Source organism: Gobio gobio, assembly GCF_949357685.1.
Source record: "Gobio gobio genome assembly, chromosome: 3".
In the NCBI taxonomy this organism is placed as follows: Eukaryota; Metazoa; Chordata; class Actinopteri; order Cypriniformes; family Gobionidae; genus Gobio; species Gobio gobio.
In genome coordinates, this window is record NC_137099.1 from 41,480,384 (window position 1) to 41,493,496 (window position 13,113).

At 36.2% G+C, this 13,113-nt stretch overlaps 1 protein-coding gene across 2 annotated transcripts in view; it reads right to left on the reverse strand.

Moving 5' to 3' along the window:
- Window positions 1–4,172: 4,172 nt before the first annotated feature.
- Window positions 4,173–13,113, reverse strand: part of vegfc (vascular endothelial growth factor c) — a 62,059-nt gene continuing 53,118 nt past the window's right edge. For both annotated transcript variants that reach the window (XM_079811472.1, XM_079811473.1), the window contains exons 6-7: window positions 8,793–9,111; window positions 4,173–5,268 (exon numbers count right to left, since the gene is read on the reverse strand). In XM_079811472.1, the coding sequence (XP_079667598.1) occupies window positions 5,154–5,268; window positions 8,793–9,111 (434 nt within the window). In that variant the 3' untranslated portion in view covers window positions 4,173–5,153. The remainder of the gene's footprint in view (window positions 5,269–8,792; window positions 9,112–13,113) is intronic.

Sequence of the window (13,113 nt, forward strand, 5' to 3'; positions counted from 1 at the left end):
CCTCGAATATTAGTGTATGGTTTCCTTTTGATTACATTTTTGGAACACTTCTACATTTACATTTATTCATTTAGCAGATCTACATATGAGGAATACAATTGACTAACATTCCAGGAATTTGTTTTTACTTTTAATAACCATAAATTGAATGTGCATATATGTTTTGTGTAAAGAACATATTCTAACATATTCGAGTTGGCAAAACTCAAAACAATTGAGCTACATAAATTGTTTTAAATTAAGAAATGTAAAGTTTAAGTAAGCAGAACTTTATTTTGTACTAATACATTTTAATTGCTCTTAACTTCAAATATTTGAGTAAGCTAATTCATACATTCAAATTAAAATTATCAACTTGGCTAGCTTTAACTAGCTAATTCAATAAATGCTACCTTGCTAATTGGTAACACAATGCTTTGATAGCATTAGCATAGCACTTGCTGAATGAGTAGTCTACAGCAATATAAAACATTTAACATGCTTAACATGTTTTCAAACTATAAGCTCATGCTCCACTCGTCACTAGAAACTCTTCTAAACATGAAACACTACTAAATCTTCCACTTAACCCTCTGGGGTTCTTCGTTTTCCAGTCACACTCAGGACCTTCGGGTCAAAAATGACCCGACCCCTGAAATCAATTATTATAATTTTTTCAGTAAAATTAATTAAATGTATTTCCCTTCAATAATATTTTTTCTTTCTATTTTTTGTGTTTTGAGATAATTTTATGATAATAATGAATATTTATGCAATAATTATGATAAATTTTTTCCCATTGAATATAATAGAAAATTTTTATATATATATAATTTTAAAAAAATGTTTATTAATGCTATATTTCAGGTTAAAGTAGAGACTAGACCTATAGAAAACAATTTTTGAAATCAGATTGGTGCCATCTGGTGGAAGCAGTGAGCATTATTATCATGCAATATCATATTTTAACCGTTAGATGGATTTACAGCTCTCTGTAGAAAGGCTTGTGAATTCTAGTTGTTTTTGCACATATTTGCCTTTTTTTTCAGGTTGTGGATTTTAATATATAATAAGAGATTCTCAAAGACTATTTTTGTCAAGTTTTTTGTTTGTTTGGTTGGTTTCAATGGTAATTTGAAGTGCCAGTTTTACTTTATATAAACAGTCAAACCTGAACATTGAATTAGAAAGAGAACAAATGGAAACCCATTGTTACCCATTGTTTTAATTGTAACTTAATAAAAATGCAATTCTTTCAGTCACAACATTTTTTTTATTAACCTTTTATAATAACAATTTTCATTGAAATAATTGTTTATACAATTCAATAAACAGTAACTCTTTTTTAAAATTGGCAACAGCAATTATGTAAAAGTTTAATAAAAAGCAAAAATAATTATCAAACAGTAAATGGAAATCTTACTCTGTGTGTGTGTGTGTGTGTGTGTGTGTGTGTGTGTGTGTGTGTGTGTGTGTGTGTGCGTGTGCGTGTGCGTGTGCGTGTGCGTGTGCGTGTGCGTGTGCGTGTGCGTGTGCGTGTGCGTGTGCGTGTGCTTGCGTGCGTGCGTGCGTGCGTGTGTGTGTGTGTGTTTGTGTGTCTGTGTCTGTGTGTGTGTATATGTCTGTCTGTACTGAGTGTGTCTATTTTGCAACCTTGATGGCTTATAGTACAGTCACATGCTTTCATTGCTGTGCGCTTTATTTCTTACATTGATGAATAATTGGTTTTATTTCACACTTTTCACAAAATTAGCTTTTGCAATGACACACGTTCCTTTGTGTGTGCATGTGTTTTTGTGTGTATAAGTGTGTGTGTGTGTGTGTGTGTGTGTGTGTGTGAGTGTATTTGTTTGTTTTGCACTCTTGATGTTTTAGAGATTCACCCCTTCACTGTTGTGTGCTTTTTTTCGGCATCGTGGCTGATTTGAAGATTGTACGCACAAAAAAAACTCTGTATTTTCATATTTTTGCCAATTTCCCATTCATTTCCTATGGGGGTCATTTTTTACCCGAAGACCCTGAGTGTGACTATTTTTTTTACGACCACTTAGACTTTTCAAATCCTGTCCCCAATTTTTTTTGTGTTCATATACCAAGTACCGATAAAGTCACCAAGTTTCGTACCATTCCGATGAAGCTACGATTTTTAACATTAAAAAAAAAAAAAAAAATTCGGGTCAGAAATGACCGAAGAGCCCCAGAGGGTTTTAACAATAATCTTGCACAAAAAAACATTATGTAACACTTTAGCATTTACTCTCCCTTTTGAGTCATGGCAAAACATGCCATGGGAAATAGAAATCAGTTAATTTCAGTTAAATTTAAGTTTGTATTAATTAAAAGAAACAAGTTCATAAAACTCAAAACAAACAATTCAGATTACATAAAATGTGTAAATTTTGGGAACTCAAAAGAAAAGGAAAGTTCTAAATAGTCATAAAAGTTAATTTGATTGAGCTAATTTGAGTTGGCTCTACTCAAACCAATTCATTAATTTGAGCGTTACGGTTTACAGTGACGTTCAATAAAGATTATACCCAAAAAGTAACGTTTCAAAGTAAAATAAATATTTTTGATACCTACACATTCATTCTATATAATGATCTTAATTATTATTCTTGTAATAGTGCAAAACAAAATAAACTTTCTCTTTCACTCATACACCATCCACATCATAAGAATATAAACATGACTCTTTATTCACTTTTTCCCCCCAAATTAAAGTATACTGAATATAAACTTGACAACTGGAGCTTTGTGAGTGCTTGAAATAATAAATGCACAGGCTAGAAAGTCAGACAAATGCCTGAGGACAGGGCAGGTTGATTGCCAGCACCTCAGTAATGCCACAAACAGATTCTACAATCAGCTATGAAAACAAACACTCATGCATTTCCCCTAAAAGTACATGCATTTAATGCAGACCTGTTGGTGTGATGTGTGGATAATGTAAATGAAGGTAATACTAAACCCCTAACCCATTGCAACTTAATTTTGTACATCTGAATCCATATTGAAATCATGCACAGGTGACTTAAGTTACATAGCATCCAGTTTGTGATAGAACAGCACATAATGTAGAGAGTAATCTCAACTGCAATAAAAAGCCTAGCAATGCAGCAGATACCTAACCGATGCCAGGTGCATGATACTGGAGCCCATTCAGGTGAAAAATACAGGCAGAAATTATAGCTTTTATGGACTTGAGGATTTATTTGATGACCACTAGCTGAGGTTCCCAGGACCACACACAGGGACAGATATTTCTTTAGCAGCGTAACATAGTTCTGCTTATTGACATGTTCTGGCTACCACAAGTTTTTTCTATGCGTAATCAAGTTTACGTTTCTCCGTAAATTAATTGTTGTGCTGCGTTTCGGTCACCGCTTATTTTTGTTTACATTGTATAAACATGCTAGCTGGGACGTCTGAAACTCTAGTCCTTTAAATGAACAGAACAAACCACTCATTTATTTACATGTCCGTACTTGTTTTCGTTTCTAGTTCATTGGAATATACAAGCACCAGACCAAAACCCGATGTCAGCTACATGTTGAAAGGTAAACCTCATCTTCATTCACCACTACGAACTAGGTAAGTAAGCCAATGCAGAGGGGAAAATTAGGCTAGACATGGCTTTCCCCCCCATTCTCAAATACTCATATCCACTGACCGGATGGCTGTTTCTGGTTATTTCATGGTGATTCGCTGCGAGTCCACACATGTTATTTTTATCAGGTCTCTCCTGGGATTGTGCAGCGGATGCAGATGGCTATGGTACAATCTGTTGCAAACCAGGTTACAGGGAAACCCTCGTTTAAGATAAATGGTGCACAATTGTACAGCATTAAGTCCATGATATAGCATGTCAGAGTATGCAATGTTAAAAAAGGAAGGGGTAACAGTCCAGATCCAAAAGTGATGCGACTAGATCTGAAGAGCCCTGCAGAAAAGAAGCAGAGATGTGTATGCATTTAGACAACGTCTGTACTGGGGTTAAAACACATGGGAAAGAGGCTGAATATGCTAGAAAACAAAAGACGTGCTAGATTTAGCTCCAGAGCTCGTTTCTGATCGTTCCCATCCGATGGCTGAAGATTATTTTTTCATTATGGATCTACAGGGGGTTTCAATGGAATGAGAAACGGTGAAGAAGAAAAAAAAAACACTTTTGGCAGACACAGACACAAGGACTGGGATGGAAGCAGAGGTGATTTATTATATTTACAGTGTCAAGCTGAAACAGTGGGCCGATATCAAGTGAAGTTGGGCCAATCACATTGCTCCTATTTACAAATCCATCGAGGTTAAAAGTCCTAAAAGACCACTGATCTCCAAACTTAGAGGTCGTTCCACACACCACTTGCTCACTTTATACTGCTTCTACTTAGGGATGCAAGTAGGATGTGACGCAAGTGGAATCCATTCATCCAAGTGTACATTGTCACTCATGTAACTCTTATGGAACTGCATACATGTAGCACCAGTTTTCTGCTGTTAATGGTCCATATCCAGGTTTTTTTCCTGGTAATATCATGCTGTATTTCCCTGTTCAGAGTCTCTGATGTTGTAGGCGACTTAGATTGTCAACAAGCAATGCTTCCAGCACAAAACCTTTCTTTGCCGGCTTGAACTGTCAGTTTGATAGAATTTATCTGGAATGATAGGTGCATATATTTGGTAGTCAAAACTGAATACATTTGAATCATGTGCAGTATTATTTCAATAAGATAGTCTAGCTTATAAATAAGTTAACAATATATAATACAACTTTATACTTTATTTTATGGGACTTAACATGATACAAAAATATTGATCACAGTGGTTTTTTTTCTTTGCAGAGTTTTGAAATGAATGCTATGAACAAGGGAGATTCAAAACATTTCATGGCAATAAATTATATAATCATTATCTGACAAATAACGAACAGACAATTCAATTAAAACAATGAAACAACATGGCTCCAGCCTTAGGGAATCTCTCTCAGTTCTTAATAGCTCACCACATGCTTGATATGTGGGGTTGAATGTGGACATTTCTGTTCTCCCATTTGCTCCACGCTAGTCCACATGACTAACACATGTGAGTCAGATAAGCAGCAGCCGAACATTAGCACTGCTCCAAATGCCAGCGTGTCCGTAAGCATTCAGCGCTACCTGCACTGTTGGTTGTATTTAGTTCAGTGTCCCCAAGTATGTGGGTATACAGTGACACAGTTGCACACTGAAATACTCATTATCCTTACATCTCCTTTTCCTGGGGTCCACGTTACATGGCGGCGAGAAACAACTAACAATAAGAAATGGGAAAAAATGGTATTACTATCTGATATCATCACTGTATAAGCACAGCAGTAATGTTTTGTAAAGGTTATTAAAATAATAAAAATCAACAACAGTCACAGAATTACTTGAATTATTTGATTCAAGTATAAGATAATTGATAAGATAATAAAACTGACAAATAATAAAAGTATGAAATTGAAGCAAATATCCTGCAAATACTTGGCAAAAAAGGCTAAAGCGAAAAAATAAACTGCATTGTAAGACAATATGGAATAATAAACATTCCTAAAACATTTCCACAAATGGTAACATTTTACAAAAAGGTTTCATTTGTAAACTACATTAACGTGAACTAACGATGAACGATATTTCTACATAATTTAATAATCTTAGTTCATGTTAATTTAAACATTTAACAAAATATAATGTGAACTGTGAACTAACGTGAACAAACAATGAACAACAAAGTTAAAACCACAGAAAAATACATTACTTGTTGTTAGTTCATGTTAGCTAATGCATTAATTAATGTTATTAAACGTGACCTTATTGTAAAGCGCTACCCCACAACCTTTAGGCCCTGACAATAGACATTTGATTCCTGCTCTCACATATACAGCATAAATCAACTTAAATGAGGTAATGGTACAGGGCCTCGGGGTTGGGAAACTACAATTAATAAAAAATGCTGAATTTTTATATCAGTTACACAGGTCAGAGAGGGAAAGAGCATGAAAAATCATGTTATACTAAACGTTTAGTTATTTATCTTGGAACTGGTTTAAACCAAGTGACAAGCAATTATTTTCCTCCCTGCTTTGTACTGTGTTAAATCATTTAATAAAATTATATTTTTTGTTTTGTTTTGCAGATCTTGTCAAATAATGATGTGAAATTATTTAAATATCAAACTGATTACTAAAACTAAAAAGAAATATAATGGCTGCCCTGTCATCATAATTCATGTAGCAAAGTGTGGCAGTTTCATGCAGGGGTGACTATTGTGATGAAATGCCTTTATTACACTTAATTCTGCAAAGTATCTTCTGTACATACATTAAATCCATCAACATTTTTGTTATTTGGGTTTATAGCATATCACATGATAACAATATTTCATATTTATCTTTACACATCCTGACGTAATTAATCTTCAGTTAATCATGGATGTCACTAGCCTGACAAGCCAGACCCACATCAAGATGTTGGGTCTGGGAACACAGAGCTAGTTGATAGATTAAACTTTTGCCGTATCCGGTCGGCAAAACTCTGAAGTCATTCTTAAAAAAGGAAGATGTGTTCTGTGCCGTTCTTTGTTAGCAGGGAATTCACACGGAACTGTCGCAACTCTGCCGATTCGAAAGACCGCTGTTAGCAAGCTTCTTTGTTTTCAAGTAGCATGCGGAACCGCGGCAACTCTGCCGTCATTATAAGCCCGCCCACCGACTCTATACACGATGTGATTGGCCTGACCAGAGTTTGTTTTTTCCAGCTCGCAAGCCAACGGAGAGTTGCTAGACACCCTGGCTGCAAATTATATTTGCTGCCGCTATGGTGTGCGTCTAGATTTCTAGGCTAGGATGTCATAATTATGGACAAACACAAATGCTTTTAAAGCTCTGATATACTTCAAGCATAATCGAGGAAAGGTTTCAAAATGACATCACACAGGTGTGATGTCATTTCGAACAAAATCAGGCCAAAACTAAGTTTGTGTGGAGTTCATTTGAGGAATTCAAAACAACTTTCAAAAGAGAACTTTACAGAAAAGTTTGCTCCGGTTGGTAAACACCTTTGAACTACCATTGGTCCTAGGTAATTACGTAATAGGTGGGTGCGGCTCTGAAGGTGATGATACACGGGGCAACTTTTTGAGCAATGTTGCTGAACAATGTTGCCATCAAAGGGCAACCAGGTGAGGCACAGGGCCCACAACCAATCTAAAGTATCCAGATAGAAATGTGTTGCCAATTCTCAAGGGGAAAATGCCCAAGCAATATCGTTCAGCAACATTGCTCAAAAAAGTTGCCCCCGTTTATCATCACCTTGAGGCTCCGCCTTTCTATGAAGTGGAAATATTCGCCAGTTCTTTTTTTATGTTCAGTCCGTCGAGGTCAGGCGCAAGTAAAAACATGAACAGATGTTCTCTTCAGGGCTTAAAAACGGAAAAAAAATATCAATCGGTTCACATAATAACGTTATTTTAATTTAGCTTATACTTTAATTAAACAAATATGTATAAATAGACTTATTTTTCACTCAATAATAATAATACGCATGGTAATTAAACTTTAATATTTATTTCATAACATTTTTAAAACCAGAAATACATGCATTAATTACAAAGCATAAACAGCGGACCTGTTTTAATGGAGCGTTAGACAATCGAAAGTGGCCCTCTTATGCCTAATTCTTTTCAGAAGAGTGATAACATTCTTTGTACATAACTTTTTTTCAACATGACTTGTTTTAAAAATTGCATGAATAAAGAATAAATAAACTGGATAACCATTGCTCTTTTAATGCACCGTCAACTGCTAATTTCAAAGCAAACACTGCGCAACACGTCCTTGCATCCCATAATCAAATTCAGTCAGCTAATAAAGCTTGATCATTTAATGCAATATAACATACCATTTAATACGAAGCATCAACCGTCTATATAGAAAACATTGACCTGTCCTGTATTGGCAATCTGAAAGACTATAGGAAAAATGTTTGATAGATGCTAGGAGCCTACTTGGATAGGCTTAAACGGAATCCATAAACTAGCCTAAATCAGTCTATTTGAGCTTAAAGTCCGTACTGCTTATTTAAACGTTTGAAAATAATGTCCTCCAATACCTGCACATTCATTGTAGACCTCAGCGGGGAAAGAAATGTACTTGAGGCATGAAAATGCGCGCTCTACACTGACTTGCGTACCGGTAGATTCATAGATGACTGCTGCGCGGGCATTTCACTCACGCTTGATAAGTCAATGTCACATGCCGTACTACTCAATTCATGATTGGTCACTGCCAAATTAAAATATTAAAGAGAACGATAAAATAACGTTATTAACCGGTTAATGGTCATTTCAAATTAACGTTTCTGTTCAGAACGATTCAAATTGATTTTGATTTCGTTTTCGTTTTTGTTACTCTCAAAATTTCGTTCGTTTCCGGTTTTCGTTTCTTGAACCGGTTCAGAGCCCTGGTTCTCTTATCTGCTGTCATTTTTTTTGTGTAGAGGAAATGTGCAGCACATATTTACATATTCATCTAAACGCCGATCTCAGCTTAGGTGACACCAGAATGTTTGCTAACAGTATATTTCTGCAAAGGTTTTTTAAACTTCTTTTTACCCCTAAGCGAAGAACGGAAAAGAACTTTGCCGTCAGCCTTTAGGGAGAACCAGCAACACAGAAACATGGGCTCAACTAATGGTGTGAGTTTGGGGTCCAATGGCAGATTGGTATGACAACTTTGTCAGTATCTGAAAAGGCAATCATTTTACATTTGATAAATAACAGAAAACTTTTCTCACCTGCATGTGGGTGGGTGGAACCGACTCCCTTTTAAGAAGCACTTGTTAGGAGACTCTGTGCATTCACACACACATTTTGTGCGGTTGAGAGGGTGACTCTTAGGACACACCTTGGCGCAGGTGCACTGGCAGGTGTCCTTGTTGAAGCTCTGCTGAGGTCCGCAAGAGGAGGGCTGCGCTTTACACGCACACTGACAGGTGTTCTTGTCCAGGTAGCGGAGTGGTCCACAGCCTGCTGTTCTCAGCTCTTTTCGGCATACACACTGACAGGTCTCCTCATCCAGCTCTTTGTCGGGGCTGCAAAACTCCTGCTCAATGTCTGCAGATAGAGAGAAGAGAAATAGAAGAAGTTCTATCATGACAACTCAGAAGATTTTTAGCTTGGTAATGGATATGACAATGTTAATGTATTTGGTCTTCGCAGAAAAGGTCTGCTATGCTGCTGCTGCTGTTGATTATTGTTTCTGCTTCAAAGCAAACAAAGGAACCTGCTACTGCCAATGCATTTACAGATACGCTGCTGTTGAGCATGTTAGACGTGACATACTGCTTCAGCTCAAATAGCATATATACAATTCGGAGTGTCTATTTACACCAAGTGCAAATAGTGTGACTTGTTGGCAAGTGCTATTCACACTAGCTCTGCCCAACAATGCCTGGTTGGGCCACACAAGATTAAAAAAGACACGCATATTTCAACGTCTACAGTGGCGTAGTCAGAAGAGCGTAAGGCTCATAGAACCTGGTTTTCACGCGATCAACCCGGTTTCAAATCCACCTTTTGTCGAGCTCGCTCTTCTCCCTTTTCCCATCACATATCACATTGGAAAGGCATTTACTTTCAATAAAAATGAAGAAAATTTTCTAAAAGTGGAAAAATGCCTAACGAAATGTTTAATAATAATAATAAAATATTTATTAGGTAGGGTTAGGCGGTGTAGGGAGGGCTCCCATTAAGGCGGCATCCTTTTAATAATTTTAATAAATATAATCATTTACACTATGTTATTATTGCATCCTGTTAATGTACAACAATACTGAGGGGTAAATAGTATGTATCTTCCAAATCTAATTACTATTTACACATATTTACACATATAAGAACTGCCACTTTTACAAGGTGTAAATAGAATATATCACTATTTTCACTTAGTGAAAATAGCCACTGCCTATAAAATAACCCATGGCAGATCTATACAGGTGGAGCGGGGGAAGGTGGAGGGTGTCGGAGAAACTCTGAATATAGTGAAAGCTAAACAACTATTTAAATGTTGAGCAGCAAGTCCATTGGCTGCAGATGCAACATGAACCAATCAGCTTGTGCCATGTAGTTAACAATGTAAATATCATCAGTTGCAATAAGGTCACTGCAGTCTGCGCCATCTAGAGTTTCATGACAGAACTTGGTATTTCTTATTTTACATTACAACTTATTTATACATTTGTGAGGAAATCTTTGGTCAATGCTATGGAATGCCTGGCCAATTCCCAGAACATTACGCAAGTAAAGAACAATGTCCAGCATGCACATTTGTCAGACATGATAAACTGTTTAGCAATACAGTGTTTCTACCCAGCATTCCTTATGCTACCCCCAAAGGCCTAAACAGATGTTTTTCTTTACAACTTGATGAAAACAAATCCAGTGGCTAATTCAACTCTGCCACAGTGTATTCCTTTCTTTGTTTTGGAGTATACAAAATGGCCTATAAACTTAACTAACGAGAGAGAGTGAATTCCTGTCACTAGTGTTTGTGTTTGGTAATAATTAAACACATAGTGGCCACATTAGATCGAATCAAGCTTATGTGGAAAGAGCGTATAAACTGCCTAATAAGCTTTTTTGTTAGCATGTTGTTGTTCCACATGTGCAGGGAATCTTGCAAAATAGACAAAATGTTATGTCATTTTACCATTTATGTTGTCAAATTCATGACATGTCAATGGTATTTTTGTAGTGTGGTTTGCTGTTTCAAGACATTTCTCTTGGGAAACTGCTAACTTACGGTAAATAAAAACTATTTGGTTTTCACTGGAAAGGTACCATACTGGTCTGGTTTTGTTGCAGTGACCACATTTTAAAAACTTTTCACAACACGAGGGATTTTTTATGTCACTGTGGATTCAACTCACATATATGATTTCATAGAATGTATTCCCTTTGAGAGATATGGGGTTTACCTCATTTACCATACTTGAGATTCAAGTCAGCATTCATATTGTTTAAAATAGCACAGAGAGCACATTTTTGCAGGTGTTGGATTTAGACAGTTGTTCTGAAACACTTTTAGGGTATTATGAGGTTGGCTAAATGAGGTTGGATATATTTTGGATTCATTGGACAAGATGCAATCAATGCAAGGCACTCATTTTGTCTGGACCTATTAATGTATTCAAAAATACAAAAACGGAAATTCATAGTAGGCCTATTACTCGAATACTCCTCTTGCATGATTAACAAGTTGCGTTTTCTTTGTTTTTTAATTAACATTTGTTGAAAAGTTTCATATGATCTTGAAAAACGTATTACCAGAGTTACATTTCTAAAGTCTTAGTATAAGTGTGTGTACTAGATATTCCTTATCTTGGACACTCTTATTTATTGATCAATGGCACTTTAACATTCAAGTTTAACATTCGCAGTTTTGAAAAACAGATCTATTCAAACCACACAAATAAAAGTGTAAATGTACATACACAAAATAAAATATTGTATTCTGCAAAAGGCTGCTTCACAAGCACCAAAGTGTTTTTGCAATGGTGCTCTGTCCTGGTCAAGCCACACGACTCCTCTAAAGCATTTCAGCTATGTTTATGTGGCTCAAAACACATACAGAACAGACTTTGGGAGGAGATGGAGGAGATGGAAGTACTCTCTCTCTCTCTACTGAAGACTGGAGTACTACTGGAGACAAAATGACCCCTACACTTTATATCAGTATAGCATCAGTTCCTCTTACTTAACCTGCCACTGCAGTTGAGGAAGATCTTGTTACATTTGAAGTAAGCATTTATATGTTTGAACATATGAAATTACACAGCTGGAAAGTGGTAAATCTGTAGTGCTTAGCTATTAGTAGTTAAAGTAATCTGACCTGCAAGATAATGTGCTAGCAGGGTGTACTATAAAGCTTTTCTGTCAAGGACTGAGCCAAGTAAAAGGTGATGTGGGACATTTCCATGAAGAGAGCAAAAAGAAAAACAATCCCGACACATTCCTCTTAGTGTGTCTGCTTTAGCAAAGATTCATTTCACCTGTGTTTCACTCCCCAACCGCTAAAGTGGAGCTGAATGCAAATCTATTATTGCACTTCACTATGACAGTCAACAAAGTTGGCCAGCATGCTATAGCAACATAACCTTCTACACCAAATCAACCTGTCTTTTCAAATTTAATATAGTGCCCCAATATGTGTGCAGCGGTTTGCACTCACACATGCAGTATATATTTATGTCTATTTTAAAAAACGATCTGCTCCTCTTAAGACTCGGGACTACTTGTTAGCCTTAGGGTCTTCTGACTGCATAGCTTATGCATTCTTATGCTGTGTGCATAAACCAGCCGACTGCTATATTCACCTCGGATTTGACCTGTCACATTTACTAAGAGTGAAGAAGACAAGTATGTCACAACCATTGCAATGAACCTGAAATACATCCTGCTCCACTAGAACTAGAACTCTGGTTTGAGATCGATTAGAAGGGTGAGAATGAGAAATAATTTCATTATAACTGAGCATACTTTGGATACTGGGGATGTTTTTGTTTGGTTTAAATGATTGCTACAAAGGCAAAAGCAGCTATTATGGCAGTTTTACGTTCTACAGAAACTCAACCGTGTTTTTGTAGGCCTTGTTTTGTTGACACATAGTCAAGGGTGTTGATAGCTGATGTTTTGATTTTCTGGAAACAATTAAGAGGTTTACTCTGTGATTGTGATCTGCCTTCATGACAAACTATTTCCTATATTATATAATGGCACTAGCACCATTCCAAAAACTGCATATTCATTCATTCATTCATTCATTTGTTTGTTTGTTCATTCATTGATGTTTTTGTTTAAATGAATACATTACATATGAATACATATTAATACATACATACACATTTATTTATTTATTTGAATGAATGAATACATTGATTAATAATTAATTAAGAAAAGAAATGTGATAAATAAGCTGGTTTACATGCTACATATATACAATTTGTTTGTAAAGAATGCCACAGTGAACACTGAAGTGGTCTGGTATGCTTGGGATTTGCCCAATAGAAATAGGTTTTGCTCAGGAAGAACAAAAATTGAACATACTTAAATGCTTCA